This window comes from Falco cherrug, chromosome 8, assembly GCF_023634085.1.
Source record: "Falco cherrug isolate bFalChe1 chromosome 8, bFalChe1.pri, whole genome shotgun sequence".
NCBI lineage: Eukaryota > Metazoa > Chordata > Aves > Falconiformes > Falconidae > Falco > Falco cherrug.
Window position 1 is genome coordinate 32556698 of NC_073704.1, and position 27080 is coordinate 32583777.

Here is a 27080-nt window from a genome sequence, read left to right on the forward strand (position 1 = left end):
AACTTCTCAGGGCCAGCCCGTTGCTGGCAGCCCCGTGCTGTGCTGGGCAGCCTGGCAGGGCACTGGTGCAGGTCAGAAGTAAAGGGAAAAGGGATGCTGCAGAAACAGGGGGACACCCCGGCTGCAGTGACCTTGTTGGGGGCTTGGTGCCACCCCCACTGTCCTCGTGGTGTTACTGGAATTATTCCCATTTTGCAGTTGGGAAACTGAGACCTGTGGGAGGACAGAGCTTGTAGCCAAACCCCTGCCCGACCCAGGCTGGTGGCAGGCAGTGCCTCCAACTCACTGGGCGCCCACATGAAACAGCAGCCAGAAGAAATTTCACGGAGGGGTTTCAAGACGCTCGAACTTTACTGTCACCAACTTTCTTGCTTCCTACTTTGCCTATTTTTTTTTCCCCCTGTGTTCCTCTCCCCCCGTTCAGCCTGTATTTTAAACAACACACAAAGGCCATCTGTCCTCATTTCTTCATCAGACAAGCCCGTGGTGGGTTTGGCAGGGAGGGGCGGCAGATGTGGTCCAAGGCGCAGGCAGGCCAGGGAAGGCAGCGAGGCTCTGTGGGGCAGCCCAGCTCCCGCCTCGCCCCACGCTTTGTGAGAGGCTCAAAAGCCCCATTTCTACACCCACTGCCTCACCATCTGCTTGCTAAACCCTGCCTGAGAAAGGGCTTTTGCTGCCTAACCTCAGACTCGCTTCAAGTGGAGATGTAATCTTCATTTCCACATAGCGACAGAGTGATGGGTTCACAAGATACACCCCACCCCCCGCTTCAAGCAAGTGTTTTCAAAGGCGAAAAACATCTCAGAGGGGCAGAGGCAGTACCAAGACAAACAGGGATTTCTCAAGCGTCTACAGCTCAACCTGAGAGTGATTCAGGAGATCCCATCAGCCCACGCCCGAAATGCCAAACAATTCCCTTGACTGACAAGCATAGAGCTGTAGCTAACAGCGAGTGAATCGCGGCTGTCAGGACCCAGCGTAATTCATGATGCTGTTTGCTAGGGAGCGAGCTACTGCCACGCTATTTATCACTCCTTCACGATGCATCCCCCATTCCTTCTGGATGGGGCTGACATAATTCACGAGCACCTGTAGCTGCTGAGCATGGGCTGCATGGAGCAAAGCCCAGGCAGCCAGACACTGGTAGCCAGACAAATGGCTTTTCCAGCATGTGGACGGATAGTTCGAGCTTTTCAGACTCTTAACAAAGGAAATGCATTCCTCTACTGACTCTCAGGAGTCATCAAGGTCACAGAAAAAGATGCCAGATCGAAAGCTGAGATGAAATGAAATAGTTTTTTCTGTCCACCAAGAAATTTGCACAGCTCTCGTCAAATAATAGGCGAGCACTTTGCTGGCAAGTTGCAGATTTTATCTTCAGACAGCTGACAGCAGGTAAGGCAGCACTATTCTCTCCCAGTTTGGAGGGCAAACGGACACTTGGAGCACCACAAAGAAGTGGCTGAACTGGGAACAGACCCAAATCTCCTACATTTCAGTTCAGTATCCTAGTCACCAGGCTGCTCTCATGCAAACAGTGTTAGTTAGGAGCTTTCTAATCCTCTGCAGAGTACATTCCAGTTGATATCCCCAACTGTACATTTGGTCTAGTGTGGATACATCTTGCAAAGGCACACCTTGGGTTTGTGAAGAAAACTAAAATGCTATAAATGTAGTATTGTCACATTTCCTGAAAATGTATAACTCCATGAAAATAACTTAACCCCAAGTACCAAAGTATGAGATTCGGTCTATATGAGAAATTAAAAGTTGAAATTTTACAATCCAGCTCAGGCAGGTGATCAATCCTAAAACCTACTTAAAACATACACAGAACTTATTTGACAAATTGGATTTCCTTATACCACCTGCAGACACCTAGCACTTTCTAGAATTAGTCATACTTAGAGCTATGTGTCTTCTTCAGTGAGTAAATGAACCAGTTTACTGGGTGCCAGTGAAAATGAGCCCTGCTTGTTCTGGGAAAAATATGGTTTCTCCTGTGGTGAAACCAAGTTCAGCATCATTTGTAAAGCACCAAAGTAGTCATCGCTCCTGGTAACGATACTGTGGATGCGGCATGCAAGAAAAAATGTGACTTTATACATGACTAATCTGACAGTCTGTAGGCAACAGAGAGAGAGAGGTTATTTATAGAGAGCTGATGGCACCTGTCCCCCCACCTGGATGTGGGTCAGCACCTAAGGCGAGATGAGGGCATGTCCAGAGACAGCAGCAGGCAACTCAGACCCTGAAGACCACCTATGGGAGCCACCGATTTCCCACCTGGAAAGCATTTTGGTGGGTGGATGCAGGCTGGCCGTGCCCCTAGTACCCACCAGCGCCTTCTCCAAGTTCCTCTGTGAAGTTTCCTCCACTCACCTTCGAGCCAGCCCACGCAGCTACAGCGTGTTTACGGTTTCCCACCCACGATTCCCATCCCCATCCTTCGCCCAGCGAAGCGCTTGCCTGCACCACCAGGGCTGGGCACGGGTCAAAGCGGAGAGGGAAGGTGCTGGGGGGGGTTGCACTCCGCAGCTGCGGTGCTGGGGGGATGCTCAGCAGCCCTCTGTCGCGGTGCGGCGGGCAGTGCGCGGGTCCCACCGCCACCAAGCCCCGTCCCCGTCCCCGTCCCCGCGGCGGAGCAGGGCACTCACCCGGGCTGCCGGCGTGTCCCGCGGCGGGAGGCGAGCAAGGGCGGCCGAGGCGGCTTCGGGACGGAGGAGGAGGAGGAGGAGGGGGAGGAAGACGCCGCGGGGAAGCGAGGGGCAGCGACCCGGCCGCCGGGACCAGCCCCAGCAGCAGCAGCAGGATGCAGGCTGCCGGCATGGCGCTGGGGGTGGAAGGAGGGGAAGCGGGGAGGGGGGGGGGGGGGAGGGGGGGGGGAGGTGGTTGTTCACATGCCCGAAGCGGGGCAATGAATAACCACGTAAATAGCGATTTTTAATTAATTCACAGTCCCCCCCCGCGCCGGGGCGGCGCAGAGGGCGGCCGCCCCGGCCTTAGAAGTGCGGAGTGCCCATAGCGGAGGGGGCGAGGGGGGGCCCGGCCAGCGGCGGCAGCAGCCTGCGGCCAAGTGCCGGCGCCCGAAAGTAAAAGGGCAGGCGGCGGAGGCTCCTCCTCGAGCCTGACATCACCCGGCCGCGGCCCGGCACGGCTCGGCTCGGCACGGCACGGCACGGCCCCCCCGGCTCGGCACGGCCCCCCCGCCCGCCCCGCGCAGCCCTCGGGCCGCCCGCTCCCTCACCCGGCCGTGCGCGGCACCACTGGCAATAACAACAATAATTTAAACGTTATTCTTACTTTTACTTTATTCCTCCTGATGCATCTCCCAGCCGCGCCGGGCGAGCGGGAAACCCCCTCGCCCGCCACCCCGAGCCGCAGCCGCCGAGGGGCGCCCCGCTGCCGCCGCCTTAGCGCCGCCGCCTCCCGGTGCCAGCAGCGCGCAAGTCCCGCGCCCCGCGCAGCGGCGGCCCCGCTCCGGCAGGGACCCCCCGATCCGCGCTCCGGCAGGGACCCCCCGCTCCCGGCAGTGAGCCCTCCCACCGCGCATCGCCCCACGAAGGTGCTTTGCTCTCCAGGGCTGCCCTGCCTGCCTGCCGTGCCCTGCCTGCCTGCGCTGCCTGCCTGCGCTGCCCTGCCTGCCTGCCCCGTTCTGCAGGCCCCGTGCGATGGCGGTCTGGGGGAGCGGGCCAGAACAAGGGGGCTGCAGTCAGGGCATCCCGCACACCGCCCGGCTCCCGCACAGGGCTACGGGCCACACGGCCCCGTGACCGCCCTGTGACACTCCCATGCTCGTTTTTGAGCTGCGGGGAAACAAAGGCAGCCAGCAATCGAGTCCAGTACCACCTCTCTGGATGCCACCAATACAGCTTCTGAAGCGGCTGTGCCGCACTCTGCAGGATGGAAAAGTTTCTTTCCCGATAAGCATGGTGAGCATTAGATAGCCCCAAATGTAATGCCCTTCGAAATCAAGCCCTGGTTAAATCACTTCAAATCTTTTACTGGTTATAAAGCTAACCTGCTCTCTTTTAAATGCCAGCAGCAGCATTTTGAGGCTGCTGCTTCTTGTGGTGGTGAATTTCCCAGGCTGGGCTGTACGGGAGGCAAAGGATTTCCCTTCATTGTTCTGAAATTCCCTTTCATAATTTCATGCTCCTAGTTCTGCAAGAGAGCACGCTATGGAGCAGCAGGTCAGGCTTTGCCAGGGCTGCTGGCATCCAAATGCTCCGGGTTTAGCATCCCTGCCGAGCTCTCCCTCCCCAGGGAACGTGCACCCATCCTGGGCAGCCTCTCCCCTCGGAGTCACTCCTGGGCCCTTTGCTTTTCCCTGGAGCTAGTTCAGAATCAGGCTTAATTTCTACAGGCCAGGCAGAACCCGACCTTTCACAGCTGGGGCACAAGTGACAATACACCACAGCCAGATCGCTGCAGGCTCGGACAAAGCCCAGATCTGGTCCACAGTCCCCCCACTCCCTGTGTCTCTCTCCATCAAAAGCAGAAGTCGATGGCTGATAAGCACGAACTCTCCTGAAAGCCTCTTTCCACCCAAAAGGTGTCACTGAGGAGCCCACACCAGCATGTTAATGACCTTGGCTCTACCCAGACACAGGACTTGGTCTCCCCCGCTCCTCTGCTTTCCTCTCGACATGCAGGTGCTTTCTGCACCTTCCCACACCCCTTTGCAGTGACGCATACTTGGAAATCTTCACACTGATGCTTGCACAACCACAGATTAAAACCCTGGAAAAGGCAGCCCTTTGAGCCACCTCTCTATCAGTCCATTCCCTATTCTACTCCCTACAACTTTTGCCATCTTCCTGCTTTGAATTTGCTTAAACTCAAGGAACAAGTCAAGCTAGTGTCAGTCTGGGACACGAAGCACAAACAAATCACAATGACACTTTACTTATACAAGCAAGCATCCCAGTCTTGGTAAATGGGGTGACCTGAGTGACCCAGAAGCCACAGACAATTACCACCAAGGTCCGTGATCCATACAGGACAGCTACAGACTCCTTCAGTCTATATCAATGTACTTAATTCTTTATGAAACTGTGTAAAAAAAAAGTTTCCTCATCAATAAGATGGAGAGACCAATACACAGCTGAGTAATGTGCCATCGTGGGATTGAGTTAAAGCTCAGGTGAAGAGCTGTGAAATTTTCTGATACTTTGGGAGATGGCACAGGGAATGTAGAGCCGCAGCTCAAATAACTTGGGAATATCTTTATACATGAAATGCAGGACTCCACATTATCGATTCCTAAGATAATAATTAATATCAGTAATAATTATGATTCTTCAGAAAGTTTTGTTAGTTCCTGGATTTGCCAACCAGCACATCTGATGCTTTCCTACCTCCTTTAACTGTGCAACAGAGGTGAAGCAGGAGGGGCAAAGAAACCCCTCCAAAGTCAGCAATACACCATCAGGGCTGTGCAGGGTAAATTAAAGCCAAACCCAGTGCTGACAAGAAATAGACGCTCTCCTGTCCACTCACTCTCAAGCCTGAGGGCCCTAACACTGAGCCTAGAGATCTCATCCCTCTCCCCTCACCTTTCCCAAAAGACTTCCCCCATGTATAAGCCAGGTAGCAGCTCCCTGCTCCTCCTACATCCTCCCAAGCTGTAAATCCAACCAGCAGGAAGCACAGTATCGAATGCTTTTCCAAGAAAGTCTCCATAAATTTTTTTCTACTGTTTTACTCAAGAGGCACATCAAGAACAGTAGCAGAGCAGGCAAATGCAAAACAAACATTGCTGAAAGAACAACCGGCGTCCCTATCGCATGGCTCCGGCTCCCTGTGCCCCTATGGCGCATCCATAGCACAACCCACCATGCCACACCACGGGCTATAAAAGCAGTAAAGACCCAGAGAAGCCCCCTCAGGGCAGGGGAGGGCAGATAACACCCTTACCCAAATTGCCATTAAACCTGCCTGAGCTGCCACAACACTGCATTTCTGAACCCAACGAGGCACTCATGACCGTGACAGGGGTGACCACGAGGACCACACGCCGGTACACATGGCCAGCAGCAGGAAAAGCCAGGCAAAGGGCCCTGGGCTGCCCCTGAACTGGCTGCGTCCTGGCAGAGCTTAATATAGGTGGAGAAACACACTGGCAGGGCCAGGGGTTGCCCGTTGCAGCCTCCGACGCACATGGCAGCAGTGAGGCTGCTGCCTTCACCAGCCCCAGCAAAAGCCCCACAGTGTGAACCCGTGTGTTCAAACCAGTACTTACCATCAGAAAATAATCCCTCTCCTCTCCTCGTCATGGCTCCAGTCACGAGCAGCACATCATTCACAAGCAACTGGAAAGGAAACATTGATATTCAGGCAGTTTGGGACTTCCCAAATGCAATCCCTTCCCCTCCCAGGTGCCTAATTTGCCAAGGTTTAGTGGCTGTAAATTTAAAGCTACTGTGTTTTCCTGCCATCTTATTTTACTCCCACCTTCACCACTTCATAAGGAATATCCCTGCAGCAAAGGAGTCAATTTACAGTTGGTGCTTCTGAGCTCCAGCTCCAACAGACGCCTGAAAACATGGGAAAAAAATCTCACGTTTTTGGTTTGGGTTGGATTTTTAAAGGTGGATAATTTTTTATCCATGGGAGCTGCAGAGGGTAGTGTGGTGGGGATACCACCCCTGTCACCCACGTGCTGCATTAGACACCGTCCTGGGAGGCTGGGAAGAAGCATCAGTGGTGGGAGGAGGATGCGCTGCAGCAGGATGAAGGTGGCTGCGTGGAGCATGAGCACTTAGTGAAAGCCACTGGTGACTGACTTTTCCTTGCATGGTCCTGGAGCTGTTTACCCCTGTGGCACGACTGCACGCTCTGCTGCCACATCCTGCTAATAATGGTTATAGGGCAGCTCTGGGCTGAGGGCTACTCCCCTCCCTCTTTGAGAGCACAAAACTAATAGGAGATTTAAATGCATGAAAGTGTGCCTAAGGAGTCAGATGGGCCAGGCAAACCCTGATGTAAAATAATGCCACAGCATCCTCCTGAAAGAGGCTGTGACCTCAAACGTCTCCCCAGATTATGTATAAAATGCATTTAATGCTTCCATCTGAAAGCAATCAGCACATTCAACACACAAAGGAGTTAAAAACAAACAAACAGAAAGCTCATCAACCCAGGAAGCCTCTAACACAACTATATAAAACATGATTGATATCATATGCTGATTAATTGAATCCCACCCATCACCTCATTTTGGGGGAAGAAAAACATAGCATGTTTTTATTTCACCTTGATTTCCACTCTCCAGATTGAGGGGCTAGAGACAATGACCAAATTTGCCTGGTTCTGCATTGCTTTGGACTGAAATCACCACAAACCACAGGAGCCTCTACAGAAGAAGCATCTCTGCAGCACTTCGTTAGGATTACATGGACCGGTCCCTTCTCTCCGGTTCTATAGGAGCCTTTTGCAGCCCCAGCCAATGTCATGAAACTCCTGCAGCTCCCTTGAAACTCAGCCCAGATCTGTCCAAATCTTGGATCAGGCTCATAAACCTCAGACAAGTTTTAAGCTGATGATGAATTAAGGTACAAAGTGAATATTTTCTGCTTCGGAATTTGTTATTAAAAGTCGTGAGTTTCCAAAGTGGACAGATAGTTCCTAACCGTAATGAATTACCTTCCTCTTCTCCTCTTGATGCTGTAAGCCATCCATTAACGGAACCCAATCATCCAAAAGGCACTTAGTACCGGACCATTTTTCTTGACATTTTGGGGGTGGTAGTTTATTGATTAATTTTTACAAGAACTGCTTGCCTTGTACCTCCATTGGAAGCAGCTTGTTCCAGATACTTGAAAATTGAAAGTCAGGATGGATACAGGTCTTGTGATCTCTTCTCATCCTTCACACAAAAATGCACAACAAATTACAATGATGTTGCATTTTGGATCCTGTCACTGGAAATAAACCCCATATTTTCTGGGAGGGGAAAAAAAAATCAGCCATTTAAATCTAGCTGGGAAGAAACAATTCTAAATTCCTGATTTATTTCCTTTAAGACCCTTTTCAAGAAAAAAACTCAAGAAAAACCCAACCCTTTCAGAGCTGAGCAAAACACTGCACAGCAGCACCCTTATAATCCAGAAAGAAGCCTCTGCCAAAGTTTATAAGCAACATTTGAATCCGATAAAGTTACAGGTGCACTCCTTGACTGCTGGGTTCCTGGGAGTGTGCCCACGCTTCCATTCGCTCTTGCACGAGGTGGGCAAATCCCAGGTATAGGGGGTCGGTGCATGAACGTCATGTGAAAAAAAAGCTGTGAGGAGCAGAAGGCGGAAAGGGAAGGAGCCTCTCTTGTGCCATATGGGCTTTAAAGCTATTTATTTCTAGCCAGCAGTTTGCTGCTGGAGCCTCTGATCCATAGCTTTTAAGGCTGTTACTGCTGAGGTCTCACCTCGTCTCAGGTTTAATGGCAGATGCTATGCCAAACCTGCGTCTCGGCAACACGCTGCTGCGGAATATAAGCAAGTCCATTACACACATACCTCTTTTATATGGAGTTACCCAATTTATAGGTTGTCTACAAACTTTTCTCTCTTTTATCCCAGTAATTGCCTTTTCTAAAATTCACCAGGCTTGGACAATAATTCAAATAACCTTGGTTTCACACTAACCTAAATGTTAATCCCAGGCTGGTTCCTGTGATTCAGCAAAAGCCTTCCAGTCTTGCAGGTCTAAGTATGATGTTGTTCAAGAAATTCTGCCTGTCTGACCCGGAGGTGCATGGGCAAGAGCATACCAGCTCAAGGGGCACAGAGAGCCCCCCACACCTAAATTTGGCCACGCGCAGAAGCATCACTTCATCTTTTGTCATTGTTCTTTGCTACCTCAGCGCTGTGGTCTCAACTATCTGCTGTGAATAAGTTACCCTGGCAGGTGGGTGATTATTTTGGCCACTGTACACAACAAAGACCATCCAAGGAAACTCAAAGCTGATCGAGAGAAAGCCAAGACGGGAGAAGAAGAGGCCAGGTTTGAGCTAAGTTCTGGATTTAAGGAGCTTGGTTCTCCCTGTGCATACTCCTAATGGGGGACACAGGCAGATCCAGGGGGATGCTGAGAATTTACACCAACTGAGGAGCTGTCTCCTTATGCCAGTATCACAATAACACTTCACGTTATTCCTGCCAATTCTTAGTCTTGATTATTTGTGCCGCAAGTTTTTTGAGGCAGAAGATTCTGATTTCTGGACCTGTTTAGTGCTGTGGGATCACAAACACAGCATGAGCTTCCAGGCAATACTGCAAGGCAAGTAATAAAATATTTATCCTCCACTGCCTTCTGTCCTTGTATGCTCTGCAAAGGGAGACGACAAAACTAAAGCTACTGATTTACAGTTTGAGTCTTCTAAAGGAACAAACCCGAGCTGTTACAGCCACATCTCTCTCAAAAAACAAATGTCTTCACACCCTGATGCCTTGCAAAATATTTTCGTTTCTTACATAATAATAAAAAACCCCAAAATTTCCAAATTAAAGGGAAATAATTATAGATAATAACAAAGCCTACATGGCTTAGAAGATTAAAGAGCCTTTTCATAACGATGTTAATAAAGCTGCAATGTATATGGGACATGTGATGCTCAGAGCTGAGTCCCAAACCCACCTTCAGGGAACCTGAAGCTTCACAAAAGCCTCAGCATCTGGAGTCAGAGCCTGGCTCCCAGAGGGGTGAAAGCAGCATGTTCCTGCTCACAGCCGCAATCCCCACCTACATCTCTTCCCTTCAACCACTAAATGTGAAGCTGATAAATTCCTACCCCTAATTTCACCCATTATTTTTTTAGAGTGCTACAGAAGCTACAGACATTTTTTGACGCAACACCCCAATTTTGGGCAGTGCGATTGATCTTTTTTTGCTGGAAAAGCTTCCTCAGTGCGCAAAGCCCTGCACATGGCCTGACCTCTCTGAGTCTCCAACCTGACCCAGCCTGTGGGGTCACTGGTGCTAAAACCAGGCTTCCCTCCACTCTTACGCCAGAGCTAATCAACTATGCCAGAGCCGATGCTCCAGAAGCGATCAGCACGTCCCTTTTCGAGCATTAAACAGCGAAGTTGTTCTACTCATAACCTGTAATGGCAGCAAGGAAACTGGCCCTATGCGATGCATTCCTCCCTTGCAGATACAAGGGAGGGAAAGCACCAGGCACCCGTACTTACCGGGCAGTGGAGGGAGCTGGTTCCTGCTGTGGTGGTAGTACCAGGGGAGGAGGTGGCAGAGATTCTCCAGCAGCAGCACGTGGAGGCCAAAGAACAGAAACCCCTGGAATGATGTGCTCTGTTAGAGCATCTCCTCTGCCGCCAGGTCCCGATAGCAGCTATTGCCTTCCAGCACCAGTGCCAGCCCTCCTGCCACCATTTTCCAGAAATACCAGGGCACGACCCATCCCTGCACCCGAGCCCTCCAGATATCCCCTCACTGGGCCCCTGCACAGCCCAGTGCCTTCCCCCAGCAGGCAGTGGAGGCTTTGCCAGAAGACAAACACAACCAAACTCCAAAACTGTTGCAGAGGACATTTGAATGCAAAGGGCTGCTGGAGCTAACGGGGCAGGATGGTGGCGGCAAGGGAAGGGGACAGCTGCTGCAGACTCAGTCAGCTGAAAGCAAAGCTGTTGGGCACCTTCCCAATGCGGCTAGACCAAGGGAGAAGCTGCTTGTATTTCTGGCCCATCACCCCCCAGTTTTGGGGCTGAGCAGGGACCGTGGCATTGGAGAGGCAAACACTACCCCCCACCAAGGCATCTGGCTTCTGCCAGCACAGCTCCCCAGCGAGGTACACAGCCAAGGGACCTTCCCCATCCTCCCTCTCTGGATCTCCTGATTGCTGCCTTATTTTAAGAAGGGAACTAAATTGTTTAGGAGCTAACGAAGAAGATAACACAGGAATTTCTCCCCATTAATCACTTCATGCCATGCTCTGAGGTTTTCTTTTGTTCAAGCTACAGAGAAACACAGGGCTGGGCAATCCCTGTCTTGGGAGAGAAGTCACCCCACAATATTTTGATGCAACAGGACTTTATGAAATACAAGATTTTACAGTAATGGCATTATGGTTGCATATTAAACTGTAACAGGGAATAACACAGCACCATGCAGCCTGCCAGTGGTGGATCAGCACTGAGGAGTGTTTGAAGTTTGCGTAACAGCACTAGCTGCCAAGGGCAAGGATGCTACAAGCACAGGAAGGGCTCTCTGGAGCCACTGGTCCCAGGGAACCCAGGGGAAGCTCCAGCATGGAGCCACATCCCCACAGCAGATCCAGACTCTTCGGAAACCAAAGGCAAAAGGCAACGGCAGGAGGCAACGCTGGCAGAACTGTTTCCAACACAGAACAACCGACTTGAGGTGGCTCAGAGCTGGCCACACAAGCGTAACTTCCCTCTTGCCTCTGTTGAGATAATTAAGGTTGGAAACACTTAATAAAAGACCTGCGACTTTGAAAAATGAATATGCTTTCTGCAGTGTGCCAGGATTGCTCTCTTCTTCATATCTCAGCAGAAAACCTCCTTTGCTTCCCCCTGTAAGAAAACTGGAAGACCTAAAGCTGCAGCTGGCCAGACCACAAGGTGGGACAGAGTGGGACAGAAAGGGTCCCCCCATGGCTGGTAACGCCAGGGCACCAAGTGCTGGCAAGCAGAACGGTGCTCAAAGGCATCGAGTGTGCCCACAAAGAGCATGGAGAGGAGTTCCTGGTGCCTCAAGCTTTTATTGCACAGAAGGAGAAATAATCTAAAGGCTGAAACAATCCGAGATGAAAGGAAGGGGAAGGCGGTGATTTCCCCCTCTTTGTAGCATCAGCAGTGATCTGTGGTGCTGGGGCTTGCCTCGTCCCAGAGCCCTCCCTCGCACCTCTGCGGGTCTCTGCCACGACTGCTGCCTGCAGGCAGGACAGCACTCCGCGCAGGGGGTTTCCCTGGGGGAGCAGAACCAATGGTGATGGGGGTGTCCATGTAAGACCTCACCCCACAGCCACTGCCACTGCCACCAAGCCTAAGGGCTGCGCAGGAAATCCTGCAGCGTCCCCAGCTGAACCTCTCACGTCTCAGATCATGGCAGTGGGAGAAATGGCTCCTCGTGGGTGCTCACTATGGGATGGGCTTTAAGCAAAACGAGCAAAGGTGAGGTCAGATGTACTTTGTTAAGGCATTTCTGAATCATCTGTCCCTTCAGATCTGTCCCAAATGCTCTATTTGGATCCAGCTATGCCATCAGGTTGCAGGTGTCACATCAGAAAGGATGTGGGAAATCACTAGGAACAGTTTCTAAGGCATCATTTCACAGTTTTATAGTAGAGGTCATTACACAGCATTACTGCACCAAAATGTGCGATTCTAGTTGTGAATATATTTCATCATCTTCTCACACTTGCCACTGAATTCTGGCCTATTGTCTAATGCCTTAAAGTACTTTCTAAGACCTTGATAATTGAAATGCTGAGGTAGAAAATTACTGTATTACAAGCAGGCAAATTCATGCCGAGAGGAGAAATGAATTGACCTGGAAGGCCGCACCCATCCGTGGCACAGCCGGGAGCAGGGCGCTGCCTCTTGCTGCCGAGGTCACCACTCCCAGGCACAAAGCATCCCTAGTCACCTAGAAGACATCTGAAATGGGGTGTTGTAAGCTTTTATAGCGGTGATGGTCTTTAGAGCTCAACAGCGCTTATAATTGAATTCTTTAAAAGGATTATACTGTCCTCAGTAACCCTCGTGGCTTCCCTGAACTGGCCCTTTCATTTGCAGTTTTTCCCCCTTTGGGTAAGATATGAAACCCAGCAACATTGTCATTTGCATAAACAAACAAGCCTGGAATATTTAAATAACGATTCACATCCTTTCCATATATATTCAAGTTATTTCACCAGGCACAGTGGCAGCCATTAGCATTTCTAAATGCTTTCTGAAGTGACAGCTTGATTTTTTTTTTGTGTGTCCTTTACTGGAATTGATTCCCAAACTCCTCTCTGCTGATAAGTGAGGACTGGTGATAGCGGTCCCTCGAGGCGAAGTCTGTGTTCTCCTGGGTGAGCTGCGTGGTCTCCATGCCAACTGTTGCAAAGGACGGTGTCACCACGATCTGCTCTCGGGGAGATGGCCTTCTCCTGCAAACAGAGAAGCAGAGGCGCCTGCATCACCCCTTGTTTGCCATCCATTAGCAGCTGTGCTCTCGGCTGTGCAAAGAAGCCTGGGCGCTTCAGGAAGAGGCTAAACCCTTCTCAACACCCTTGGGAGGTGTACAGCAGATCTGAAAATATTTTTCTTAGAAGACACACAAAAAATACACTCCCTTCCCCCAGCACGCACTGGAAAATATACATTTTCTCAACAAATAAGTCTCGTCTTTGGACATTGACTATGGCAAACACTTTCCAGATGGAGCGTGAACCATTTCTGGTGCAAAGTACCCTTCTTATAGTTTCCTAAGCTTTAGTGTACAATTATTTTTGTAATTCTTTTAAATGGAAGAGGAGATTTTCCTGCAATCTCTTTACCCCAGAGGCTGATTTTAAGAAAACCTTATTGCGCATCTGCAAATCAAAACTGTAAGAGCTTGTAGCACCGACTCAGACCTCACCGAACACCTAAGAGCCTGAGAGGTGTCAAGGATCCTTGGCTACCTCCAACTCTCTTGCAATCTAATGGGATTTTTTCTCTAACTACAATTCACTAAAATATCTTGCCTGCATTTCAAGAAATCAGAGCTTAGGAAAAACCTGTAAATGACTTCAGGGTAATTTCTCACAACATAGCAAAGGTGGGCTTCAAAATGACCCACAAAATCCCCAAGCAGAGCCAAAATCATCTTTGTGCCAGCATGAGCAGGAGCCCTGGCATTAGCCGGCAATCCAGCCGGCTGGCTGACCCAGAGATTGCACTGTTTAGGAGAGAGAAATAGGATCAGTTTCTGCCTTGGGCACTTGCCAGTTCCCCACTCAGCCCTCCCTGGCAGGGTCCTTGCTCATCAATGGCAATGGTGGAAGCACCAAGGACTGTGCTGGTCTGGGAACCCACAGGATAAAATGCCCCGGCAACGACAGCGCCTCTACCCATGAGAAGTGGGGCTGCTTCTCCGGGAGGGATAGTTTCTCCTTTTCACACCTGGTAACTCTTCATGAAGCCTCACATCTCCACCAGATTCCCATGGGGAACCTCTGAAAACAGGCAGGAGACAGGGCTGAGATGCACCGAGGGACATCCATAAGGAAAATCCTGCTCTATCATCATAGCTGCGCCACAATAAAATGACCTGCCACAAACCCGCCCCAACACTGAGGTGGAACCAGCCAGGCAAGTGCCTGGGATACGAAGCAGTGGGGTCTGACTCAGCGCCATGAGTAATTCTGGCAGCACTGCAGCATGGCCCCACGTGCCCTTTCCCATCCTCACCTGCTCACCCTTGTCATGGGCTCATGTCCCAGTCCAGCAGATGTTGTGAAAAGGGGCAGGGGAAAACCCCTTATTCCAAACGACATATCCAGAAAACCAAGCGCACACCCTCCACACCCCCCACTCCTCTTTTGGGTAGTCTGCCTAACCTGGGCTCTCGTCCCTAACGCTTAGGCAAGTGTGCAGCTTTGTACCACTGCCATGAGAGGCAGCAGTAGCTGTGTGAACAAAGCTACTCACAGCAAGAGGTGTGCAGGGCAGGCGGGTCCTCAAGGACCCAGTCCCGTATTCAGAGACATCGACTGGTCTGGTAGAGAGGGATGGATGTGATGTGGGAGAACCGACTCATCTGCTCTCGGCTACACCACAGACCTGCAATGGGGACCTGAGAGGTCCTGTCACCCCCAGCTTTTCTCCCAAACCACCTTTGCTACCAAAGGCATGTGGCCATGTTAGAGGGACTGTAGGCAGGGGCAGGAGCTGGCAAGACAGGCATGGGCACGTGCCAACATGCTTAAATGCCTGGACTTTCATTTCTGTTAAAGGAGTCACCAAAGTTGAAGCTATAACGCTCGGCAGCTCGTGTTGTGCAGTCCTTACTAGAGTGTTCACCTGTCACAACAAAAAAGCAACCCAACAGATTGAGAACCTCAAATCCTATTGCATGGCACAGATGGTCACAACCTGCTATGGGAAACCCAAACATGATGGAATTAATAATTAATAGGATTAAAACAGATTAACAAAACTAATTAATAAGCAATCAAACAAAACCTTTAAGGTCTCCTGGGAAGGAAACCCCCGAGAAAACGCTACTGTAGTCCCATGCAAACTCAATACTGAACTGTTCCTTCGCTGAAGACCTGTTTTACTGTATTTGCCCCATAGCTATACCTTTCAGTGGATGGTGGGTGGAAGAAACGGAGTCTCCCATTTCTTATTTCCTACCAGATTTTCCAGTTCAACCTCAGCCACAGAGGCCGGGCACAGACCTTTGGGGTAAGATAAAGCTTCAGGCACCAAGATATGGGTATCAGTTGCCGTGTCCGTGCACCAGGCAGAGGAGGCTCCTGCCACCCCACTTGCATGGCCTGCCATATGCCAGGCTAAAGGGAGCAAACAGTTATTTTTACCATTAAGTAAGAATAACTTTGAGCACGCAAGCAGGGCCAGACAGACTGCTTAAGGTAGTGAGCAAGCCAACTCTTCCACCCATCTCTGTGCACGTTAGTGGGCCACAGGAGCAACAAGCACCGCCTTGGTCACTTGCCAAGTGACTGGTACCAACCTGCACAAGGTGATCAAAACCGACTTAATCCAGCCAAAGAAACTGAAATTTGCTGCTGCTCCTGCAGAGAAAAGGCACGAGAAGTCAGTATGCTGCTAATTATCTTATAATAGCATTACACCATTGAATTTTTTGCATAAAATCTTGAACCAGCTTGCTTGTTATTAGCCTTTAGTACCCAAAGATTTCGTGATGGCGAGAACACTCCTGCAGCTTTCCCACACGCTGTGGCTTTTAAACAATTGTCAAGAAATGAACCCAAATTCCCCATGGAGAACAGCTATCCCTTCCCAGACCAACAGCTTGTTAAACCTCAATAAAGCTGTGAGCAAAGCCCAGGCACCCACTGGGGTACCTTTTCCTCCCTGGACCGCAAAGATCGTTCCCACTGCAGGGATGGGGAGACAGGAGGAGCCATTCAGCTGACCTCCGCCGGGGTGGCTGTGGTCTCACTTTTCATTCCCTCTTGTCTGACCCTGTGGCTGGCTTAGCTTATTACACCAACACTTTTTCCTCCTGATTTCTCTGTAGAGTCATGCATTGGCTCACTGCAGGGGCAGGGAAGTGCCAGAACTGGCAGCAATAGCAGCAGAGGAACTTTGTGGTGAGGGACAGGGAGGAGAACTGAGACCCAGCAGTGCTTGGTGGATTTGGCTTAGGCTGCTGGGGAGCAAGAGAGAGAAGGGCGTAGTTGTCAAAATCTCAGAGCGCTTCTGCCCCCAAGGTCTTCATCTAGTCCTTAACCCCGAGCATCTCTCAAGCCAGTGTCTCCCAATGACAGGAGGGTCGTCCAGTCCTTTGGAGAACAAACTCACAGATCATTGGATGCCTTGTGATCACAAAATAACATTCACTCACAGCCAAATAAAAATCAGACTGAACTTTGAGAGCTCATTTCTTTTTCTTTGCCATGCATTGTTTTACTGTATGCATGGGAAAGCATGTGCAAAAGAAACCAAGAAAAAAATGTCTAATCATGCTGCTTTTTCTCAGATCACCTTCCAAAATCCTTTACACACTGACTGAGAAATTCTTGTTAAGGTCATTTTTGGTAAATATTTCAAAAGCAGAAAACAGGGCTATAACATAGTGAATATACAAAGGCAAAGAAAACTCCAAAGCCTGAAAACATTAACTGTGTTCTGTTTAATATCTGGGGGGCATGAAAAACTTTGTTAAAAGATGTATTTCAAGAGATACAAATTAGCAAGTACTACCTACCAGCACAGCTCTTTTCTACTATCCCATACAGATACATACAAAAGTCACTTCAGAGTAGAAGGAGAATTGCTGAGCTATGTTTCGATAGTTACTGAATGACAACTAGTTTTTGGTTTCTCATTGTCTGGGTTTCTGAAATCTAGAGCCTGCTTAACCTAATGTCTAATAATCTTTCATCAAAATAAACCTGGGTAGCTATTTCTGCATTGCCTAAAAGATGTATGAACTCAGGCTCTTTTGACTTTTCTCATCTTGGACAAAAAACAGCACATCCACGTGTGCAGTTATTTATGCATGCACACACCTACATATGTATGTATGCACCTACATACGTATGTATGCTTAAGTACATGTACGTGCACACTGTGTGTGCATCACTCTCCCCCTTCGGAGACACAGACCAACGCAAACCCCTCCCACGCCCGTGCCAAGGAGCTGTAGGCTCTCACAAGCCACTTTCTGAATGTGCTTCACTGTTCAATTTTGAATTTGTTTAAGCCGATCACATGCACAGACCTTTCCAATGCCCTCTGCCTTGAAGTATTTTCCCAGATTACATTCCCAACATATTCAGCCTGGTTAGTTCTGGAATCAAAAGGTTCTCTTGTTCTGCAGTTATGAATGCTGAGATTTAATGAGATACTCATCATAATCCCCATTTTCCTTGAAGTTTTCTCAGGTGGGTTTAGATCGATTAAGTTTATTAAAACGTATTTACGGCAGATTTTTCTCATTGCTCTGATACATTTACAATCTGCCATCCCTGTTAAGTTCTAGTACTAGTATCTGGATTTGCCATTTAAAGTGCAACATAAGAAAGCAATAAGCACAACAATCAAACTATCAAACCAATGCTAGTTACAGTTAGGATCCAATAAAAAATTAAACAGTCGGAGAGAAAATGTATTAAAACTGGCAGTGAAACAAAACCTCATCATTCACAGTGTCACCTGCATATTAAACACAAGAGTTTCAACTCCTAATTAAGTTAAATTAAAGCTTAATGAATTTTTAAGCAGGTTTAATAATAATAATAAAAAAACAACTCACCAAGGGGGAGTCCTGGGCTCACTTGGCCGATGTAGAAATACAGAATAACCGCTGCACCCAGGCTGACGAGGGTGTAGATCCACTGAATGACAAACATTACAATGAGGGACACGATGGCCTGTTGAAAAGACGTGATTTGAGGTTACCCCAGAGTCCGTAGATAATACAATGATAACAATTTGCCAGTCCTTTCTCTGCAAAGCCCAGGGGCTCCACTGCCCCCATGGCAGAGCTGGCAGCGCAGTGCCCATGGGGGGCTGCTGACCTTCCGCCACAGCCTGACGCCGGGTCAGCAGCTTGTTCCTCAGCCTGGCAAGAGGAGCCTGCAGCTCTGATGGAAATTCTCTAAAACTGAGGCAGTGCTGGGGCCTTCAAGTTGTTATGAAAGCAGTAGTAAATGCTCTTTTTTGTTGCTGTTGCCAGAAATACTGCATCTTCATTTTAAATGCATGCAAAACCAGTGCTTTGATGGCATCTCCACACCTCTGTCTTTCTCAGGGTCTTCTTGGGAGAGAAGACTTGCTGTGTAAGAGACATGCACTGTCAGGACCCAGGAAGCAGCTGCTCAGAATTATCCTGAATGAGTGTTTCCTTGTAGGTGTCTCCCTCCTAGTGATGTCCCGGGATGGGGACACCACAGAGGCCCTCCTTGCACAAGACCTGCTGCACAGCCCAGGTCCTGCCCATAGGAGGAACGATGCCAACTGCAACCACGCAGGTGGATGGATGCTCTGGGGCACTGGTGGCTGAGGCTGGTGGTGCAGCAGGACCCCTGGGGAACCACATCCTCTCCTGCCTGCAAAACCTCCACGGCGCGTGGCTTTTGGCCACACGCAAAGCATTTCCACCCAGCGTTATCTGAAAAGATTTGGGTATGGCATGGCTGAGGTTTCTTGGTAATGAGGTTCCTGTTACAGGGAGCCTCATTTGACCTCACTGTTAAAAGGAGGGACAGCACAGGTTTATGGTGTCATCTTCAGCAGCAGTGAGGTAGCAGTGAAAGTGAGCTACACCGAGTCCTAGAGGCAGCATGGTTCTCTGCTTGAGCTGTTCCAAGAGGAGTATCCAGAGGCTCACCAGCTCAGGAGGCAGATTTGGCCCAAAGCACATACAAACAGGGGCAGGGGTAGCATCTTCATAGCTGAGGTTAGGAACAGCATGTAAAAAGCGAGCTAAATGAGTCCAGGCTGACATAAACAGTGAAGCTCAAAGAGAGAGGTCAGAGGGGAGAGGAGCCAGTGATTTTATTTTGAATCGTTGATCCCTTTTCAGCTCTGCTGCAACCTCCTCCCAAGTCTGGTTATTGACAGGAAACCAAATCTGCTTTAATGAACACATCAGTCATCTCCATAAGCAAATTCCCCTGCGAAGGCAGAGAGAACTGACTGCTCCGTGATGACAAGTGCTTGGGAACCACATTAGTTACCGAGCCCAGAGACAGCTTCATCACGCAGCCTCCTGCAGAAGCCTCCACACCACCCCACCGCTGGTGCTGCGACCCCTTGCCAGGAGCTGGCTGCTGGCAGCCACAGCAGTGACTTTGAAAAGTAGGTGTCGAACTCCATCTGAGGATTACACTAAAAGGGTTCCGTGTGTTGTTTGGGTGGGTTTGTTACATTTTACACACAGCTATGAGATGCCTATCCATGCAGCGCAGCCATATGGTTCATTCACTATGCATATGTGACCCTTTCCTTGTCATCTGCCCAATAATCCATCTTTCCAAAAAGAATTTAAATGTCTTAAACTCCTCAGCGGCTTGAGATAGAAGCTATTTAAAAGTTATTTATTTTTTAAAGTAACATGCTGGAAGAATGCTCCACTTCCCTCCCTCAAAAGATGGAATTTCGCAGCTGGGCTGCTGGTATCAGGAGGTCAGCCTTAATGAAACCCCACCCCGAGCTTGCAGAAACTGGCTCATAAATAAAAACACCACAGCTTTGAAGCTGATGCCTCACTCCATCCCATGGCAAGAAAAAGCCAGCTAGCACAGGGTGAAAAGAGGGACCCTGATTTCTTTCCCACCCAGCCATGCAACTCTAAAGTCCTAAGATGACAGATTTTGAATTTGTATCTTTTTGGTTTGTTTTTTTTTCTTGGGTTTTTCTTGGTTTGTTACATTTTTTTGGGGGGTGGGGTGTGTTCTGCTGTTGTTTTAATTAATATGCCATCTGGCTTTCTTTGAATTTGAATTGCTGGATGCATGTTACCTTGAATACTTAACTCAGGTGACCTGGAATAATAGAATCAAAAGCTGTTTTAAAGCACTAGAGTGTATTTACACTGCAGTAAGTGATGAATTTCCTTCTGCTTTCTACAATCACAAACCAGTGCTCAAAATAAAATTACTTACACCAGCAAAGGAAACCCAGTGATTGCAGAATTTGGAGTAGAAGGATTCTGGTGTTTGCTGAATTCCCAGCTTTGGATTTTGTTGTTTTATAGATGATTCTACAGGAAAAAAAAAAAAAAAAAAAGAAATACAAATAAAAGAAGAGACATCAGAAAGGAGCTATAGTGTGGGGTTTTTTCTCCTACTTTACATTACCAGATTCCAGAAAACCAAATAAGAAATTCTAGTTGACAGCTGGGTATGGCAGAGTTAGACCAAAACCTCTAAAATGAAAACAGAAAAGTGCAAGGAATAAACCAAAGCTGCCAGCTTTGGTACTGAGTCCATTGGAAGGCCACATCTGCCTGTCTCTGCCTCAGTTTCCCTATTTGTGAAAAAAGAAATAATATTTTTCTCCTTTGGAGGGGTTTATGAAGCTTAATTGTCTAATTGGTGATAAAACACTACAGCACTGAGATGACAAACTCCAAGCAAAGACACAGTATCAAATACTCACATCACCAACAAAACAAATACAGACTCTTAGCTGCAGCTGTCGAATTACAGACTCCATCTGCGGTGTGAGGACCGCTGCATTTTGATAGCCTGAGTTTTAGACTTGCACGACTCCATCCCACCTACCCCACGCCAGGATGAAGGAAACCCCAAGATACACTCAAAACCTTTTTAAGGTAGAGCATTGAGTGTGCATGTGTAGAATAATGAGTATATAGTAAACAACCCTACACTAAATATAGTCCTGCCTGCTTTCCTGTGATTAATCTTCCATAGGAAATTGCATTGGAACTTCTCCTCTGATGCATTGCAATGAACTCTACCCTCACCTGGAATAAATGATATTATTGCTATGAATCACTGAATGACAGCCCTGTATAAAGCTAGTTTCACACTTGCCTTCAGGAAAGCACCAGAAGGACCAAGGTTATAAATCATTCCCCCATAAGCATGGAGCTGTCCATCTCCCACAGCCCTTACCTTCTCCCTTCTGGCCAGGGAGCGCTGGCACCTCACTACAGAGCTGCTCCCCCTGCTCCAGCAGCCTGGGGGACCACTGGGCATCTGCAGAGAGTGATGAGCATGGATTGGCATCATGCTGACAGCCCTCCTCAGCCAGGTCCTGCCAGCTCTCCTTGCGGGGCTCCACGGTCTCATCCCAGCCATACTGAGCCAGGGGAGCATCATGATGGAGATCCAGGAGAAAGCTGTCGTGTAACGTCTGCTTGGCCGGCTTCTTTGCCTTCTTTTGTTTGAGCTTTTGAGTTAAATTCTCAGCTCCTCCTTTTTTGCAAGTACCTGGCTCACTACGAAATGGTTTAAAAAGCTGGTCCATGTCTTTTCTGAATTCCAGCAAGGTACCATTTGATCTGCTTTGAATTACTCCATCTGCTGCATGGCTGGAAGGCTTGTTGAAAATTAAAGGCTGGGAAACGTGAGCAGGTCTAGCATTTCCCATCTGGGTGTTGTCAGGTTTCTGCTGAACTTTGTAGCTCAAGGAGACTGAGAAATAGGAATAGTCTACAGCAATATATGTCAGCATGAAGTTGATGGTGACAATGGGAGCAAGAACATTCACTTGCCCAATGAAGACGAAAGCCATGGTGATGAGACTTGTTAAGCAAATCGCAGCCACTGAAGTCTTATTAGGTCCTTTCTAGTTCATAAACAAAACAATCTCACATTTAAATCGATAATCACGAGCCTTACCATGAGGATTCCCCACTTGCTCAGCCACCATGGGCGGTGACCTTGGCAGTCTGCAGTACCCCCTTAGTCATGAAATACGTGCATGCATGTGCAAGCAGAAGCTCACCAGCTTAATAAATTCAGGAACAGGCTGGAAGCCAAAAGCTGCTGAGCTCCCACCTCACCTCCAAGCCTTACTCAAGCTTTGCCTTTGGAAAATTCATCCACTCTCACTCCATACCTCCACAGTAAAACAATGCCATTAAAGCAGCAATAAACCTTCAGAGAGATTTGCAGGGCTTATGGGAAGTCTGGCAATAAAACGTGTTAATTAGAGGTAACTGTTCATCTCTAATTTCTCTACAGGACTCCGCATTGCTGCCTACCCAAAAGGCTCCCACATGCTGTCATTGGAAAGGCTTCAACTGCCAGACACAGTCAAGGAAGGTCTGCCTGCATGGAGCAGTGCCACCTTCACATCAGCAGATTCTGGCCCTGCCCTGACACAAAGCTGAGCTAAATCCATGGTCTGCTGAGCCTCTGCACTTGGGCTTTCCCTCTTTTCACCCACCCAGGCCGTACCTGGCCAGCGGCAGGAGGAAAGCAGCAGAGGTTAGGCAGCCCAGGATGCTGGAGGGTGGGAGTCAGCCCCCAGCGATGCCTGGCGTGTGTCGGGAAGGCAGGCAGCCAGGAGAAACACTGCCTGCTCTTCTCCTTTGGGGTGGGGTGAAGGCAGGGAAAGGAGGAGGAAAAGAGAGACAAAGCAAAAGGCACTGGGGATGGAAAGATTTGAGCCATCAGCTCATGAACTTTAATCCCAGGCTAAGGTGCCCTTCCTTGGAGCAGGCACTGTCTTCCTGTATCGGTATCCAAGGAGCCTGTGCAGGCTGCTAAAGACCTCACTGGAAAATATCTCATAAGATACCTTACAAAATATCTTAGGTTTTCACTTACTGCACGTGCTGCTTTAATAAACACACAGCTCAAATGGAAACTATTTCTATTACCTTTGCTCTTATTTATTAATAGAAAAGGGGACCAGTTCTGGAATTTACAGCTTTTCATAATGAAACAGAAATACGTCTCGGAGACAAAGGAACACGGGTCTCAGAAAGCATCTTCAGTATCAGAAAGATGTACGGAGACAGGGAACAGATGGGACAATCCCAGGATCCTCTGGCTTGTGTTTAGCTCTACAGAAAACACTCATGTTCTTCCCATCAGCTGGGGTTACAGTGACTACAACACTTCCCTCAGCCACAGAAAAGAACTGATGTGGAACAGATTGGTAAAGGCAAACTAAATCTATTAACTCCCCATAAACCAAATCTAGACAATTTTCAAAGGTGGCAGAGAGAAGGAAGGAAGAAAAGTGATCTGCCTTTGACATCTCACCTCTTTTTGAGCCCTTCCCATCATGGCACTCTGCCCAGACAGAGTTCAGAACAGAAAATCTGACACAAAGACAGAAAATTCTCAGAGAGGTGAGGGGATCAGCTTTACAGTCAACTTTGTTAAATCACTGAGAATTTCACAAGTGTTGCCAAGGGGAGAACAGCTTGTCCTAGGATCACCTGACAACTCCTTTCAGGAGCTGGAAGTTTTTGCTGTTGTTATTGTTCCTGTTTCCCCTATATTTATTACTTTTTATTATTATTCTTGCTATTAATATGACTTGACTTTTACTTTGAGAAACATAAAATAAAGGATAGAAAATTATCATACTTATAAAATGTTTAAATATTTTAAAATGTTCATAAATACCAATATTGTAAAATATTTTTCTGTATTTACAAGCTGCTCTGAAGAAGCAAAACGTTGTAAGGTTTTTCCAGCCACCTGATACAGTTAGGTACTGTAGGCTACTGACAGTGACGGAATTATTTTCTCTCTATTTACAAGAAGAGAAACCCATTACAAATAGTTTGCTCTGAACATATAGCTCAAGACTACGAAGCCCTTAGTGACTGGTACTTTGATCTCAGTAGAACAACTCATGTGAATAAGGATTATTTGTGAGGACAAGGACAAAGGCCCTTGTCATACTCAAAGCAATACTTGTTTCAAAGTATATCTAAAGATTAGCAGCCCACTAACTTAACCTTTCAAATCTTTGTTTTTATTTTATAGTGTCCAGAAGGCACCTTATCTTACAGAGAAGTGTACTCTTCTCCAGTGCACACAGACCGAACCCACAGCACCACGACTAGTCATGTACTCAGCTATGAGGTTACCAAAGAGGATAGGAGCAGATTAAAGAAAACATGCAGCAAAGAAGAAGGAAAAAAAAAAGGCACCAGCGTAGGTAAGGCGTTTGCAAAAAAAAAAACCACACCCCCCCCCCAAAAAAAAAAATCCAGGCAAAGTTATAAGTGGCTCTTTTACAGAGAACATCTCAAAGAACCAGGTCCAAGGGAGGGAGGGGACCAACAGCATCCCAGGAAGGACTGTCTGTGCACAGGGGCAGGACAGACAGTCCCAGGTCAGGGTGAAGGGGTGGGTGAGTGGGATGCCGGGGTGAAGCAGGGCTGCTCCTGCATGGTGCTGAGCCCCACAGAAGGGCTCAGGGCAGAGGCGGTGCAGTACAGGGGACAGGCAGGGGAAGGACCACAGGCAGCTGGACTCTTGGTTTTTTCATAAAACCACCCATTTCCCAGCTTTTCTGACTGTGCATAGGGTATCCGACCCCAAGTCTTCCCCTCCCTGCATTTCATACACTTCTCATCTTACCCTACAGACACATAGAAATCCTGGCTTCTTAAATCACCAGTTTTCCTTCAGGTGAAGGTTTGACAGCAGTGTCAGAGAAAGCATGACTAACCCCACGTCCAAGAAAGGCGAGCATGGGGATCACATTCTCCTGGGCGATGCACTGTAGGATCCTGGGTGCTCCATATAGCCCTCCCATGCAGGAGGCCAGGGATGAGATGTACAGCCCTAGCAAAAACAAGAAACCCACCAAGGATACCTGGAGGAAGCAGAGAGAATGCAAAGTTGATTATATTGTTCTTTAAAGATGCCTGAGCAGTATTAAATACATGTATTTTAAGAGATCACATATATTTTGTAACATTGCTAAATGAACAGAGCGAGCCCTGGGAAAGCACAATTTAACTGCTCTGTGGCATAAAGTGCAAGCAATTAATACAGGAAAATTATCCCATTAAAGTAATTTAATACTGAACATCCTGTACCAACAGAGCCATTTGACAAGCTCATATCCAAGAAATTCTTTGTCACTTAGAGCAATTGCAGCAAAGCAGCAGCTATTAGATTCCCCTTAAGTGACTGGAAGTGAGTTTATTTCAGGAGGGATCACTTATATACAGAGCACATCATACAGGAAAAGCTGCCCAGGCTTCCAATCATCCAAAACAGGAAGACAAATCCCTGTGTCCCAGAGGGGAAAACCAATCCTGAAAGAAAACCCACAGTAAAACCAAATTGAAATTGCCACTTAAACAAATGGCATCTCAAAAAATATGCTCCGAAGGATATAATAGAATGACCTTATTTTCCTGTCTTCAATGAGAAAAGAATTTCCTTTGGCCAACATGAAACTTCAAAAAAAATCCTTAAAGCCATACTGCTAGCAAGGCTGGGTTTATTACTGGTTTCCAGTGAGCACCCTTTCGCACGGGGAGCATCTCCCGCAGGCGTGGAGGGACAGGAGGGCAGCTCACGGTCTATCCCACAGAAGCGAGCACTGGGGTCTCCCTGCGCAGGTCCCCGCTGTCAAAAGCTGCAAGCACAGGCAGCTTATCTAAAAAATCCCACCCAAATACACCATATCCCACAACATGGACACTGTGCAAGAAAGCCTTGAAACGGGACTGCTCCTGGTACCGTGGTGTAACGACGTCAGACACAGCCAAGAAGACTAAGGTCATGGGGCACCTGAGCTGTCCCCAAGTCCTGTGGGACCACACAGGTCTGACAGCCAGCAGCCAGGTACAGGGGAAGGCAAGGCACGGTGGGCAACATCAACACAAAGGCCAGGTGGGGAGAAACCCCCTGGTTTTGGTCCAGATCCATCCTGCCCGTGTTCCACTGAAGCGAGCTGCCGGCGGTGCAGACAGACGCTGGTGGCAGATGTCACTGAATGCGGGTCCCTGCATCCCACCCCTCCTCTCATGGAAAATAAGGTCTAAATGAACATGGGTCCTCCCAGCTTCTGCCCCTGGTGAAGCTAGGTGGCACATGCTTTATTAGAAGGAACTACAAAAACACACATGGCTAAGGATGATTCAAGCTACATATGCCTTTTCCTCATCTATGAAATCTGCACGCAGCAAAAAGGAGACTGGGTAACAAGCCATAAAACGCTTGCTGTTTGGGGAAGGCATGTAAAATTAATGTCATCGTCCAGAACTGTACAAACTTCCCACCACAACTTTTCTTCTCCCCATGAAAATCCACTTGGCTTTGTGAATTTTATCTTGTGGGACAAAAGAAACTTGAGGCAAAGATGAGCAGATACCAGCTTCCATTAAACCAACAGACAGACGCTCGATGGCAAATCTTCCCCCTCCTCTAACCCTGCCCTGCTCTGAGAAATACTTGGAAGCAACAAACAGTTGTGCCAGACATCATATATTATTTTAGCTGCCAAAAATGCTTGCATTTAAATGCACTACTTGACATTCAGATCAGGGTTAGAGGGGAAGAGTCCTTTTTACAGAGGCTGATGAAAGGGTTTGCTGGGGGTTTTGAGCATGAAGAGTGTGAATACTTTATAAGAAATTGGCACTTCGAGCTCATTAGAACTGAAATTACTGAATCTCATTTTTATGTTTACAAAGCCAAACAAGTATTGTAAGTGAGAGAAGCACCCAAGCACTCACTCACCTGTGAGTGACAGAAGGGAGAGTTTGGGTGTGTAATGATCTCTCCCCCCCCTCCCTCTCCAAAGTCATTAAAAGCTAAAGCAGCTCGTAATAACTCAAAGCAGCAACATGAACATTGGGACTCCACAAAAATTGTTTTGTTCCATACTAGGGAAAAGAAAACTGAATTTCCTTTTTTGGGGGGTTTTATTTGTCTATTTGTTTTTTTAAATTTAACATCATTA

General features: G+C 48.2%; 2 protein-coding genes across 8 annotated transcripts in view; both read right to left on the reverse strand.

Moving 5' to 3' along the window:
* Positions 1 to 6351, reverse strand: part of HEG1 (heart development protein with EGF like domains 1) — a 59410-nt gene extending 53059 nt beyond the window's left edge. For 2 of the 5 annotated variants that reach the window (XM_055718419.1, XM_055718418.1), the window contains exon 1: positions 2658 to 3088. In XM_055718419.1, the coding sequence (XP_055574394.1) occupies positions 2658 to 2829 (172 nt within the window). In that variant the 5' untranslated portion in view covers positions 2830 to 3088. Of the gene's footprint in view, positions 1 to 2657; positions 3092 to 6244 lie in introns of those variants that run through there. The other 3 variants (XM_055718420.1, XM_055718421.1, XM_055718423.1) reach the window with 3 other exon arrangements.
* A 5367-nt stretch (positions 6352 to 11718) lies between these two features.
* SLC12A8 (solute carrier family 12 member 8) overlaps positions 11719 to 27080 on the reverse strand; it is a 54949-nt gene continuing 39587 nt past the window's right edge. For all 3 annotated transcript variants that reach the window (XM_055719162.1, XM_055719165.1, XM_055719163.1), the window contains 6 exons: positions 24831 to 24977; positions 21302 to 21977; positions 20327 to 20424; positions 17974 to 18091; positions 15703 to 15763; positions 11719 to 13129 (listed from right to left, as the gene is read on the reverse strand). In XM_055719162.1, the coding sequence (XP_055575137.1) occupies positions 12964 to 13129; positions 15703 to 15763; positions 17974 to 18091; positions 20327 to 20424; positions 21302 to 21977; positions 24831 to 24977 (1266 nt within the window). In that variant the 3' untranslated portion in view covers positions 11719 to 12963. The remainder of the gene's footprint in view (positions 13130 to 15702; positions 15764 to 17973; positions 18092 to 20326; positions 20425 to 21301; positions 21978 to 24830; positions 24978 to 27080) is intronic.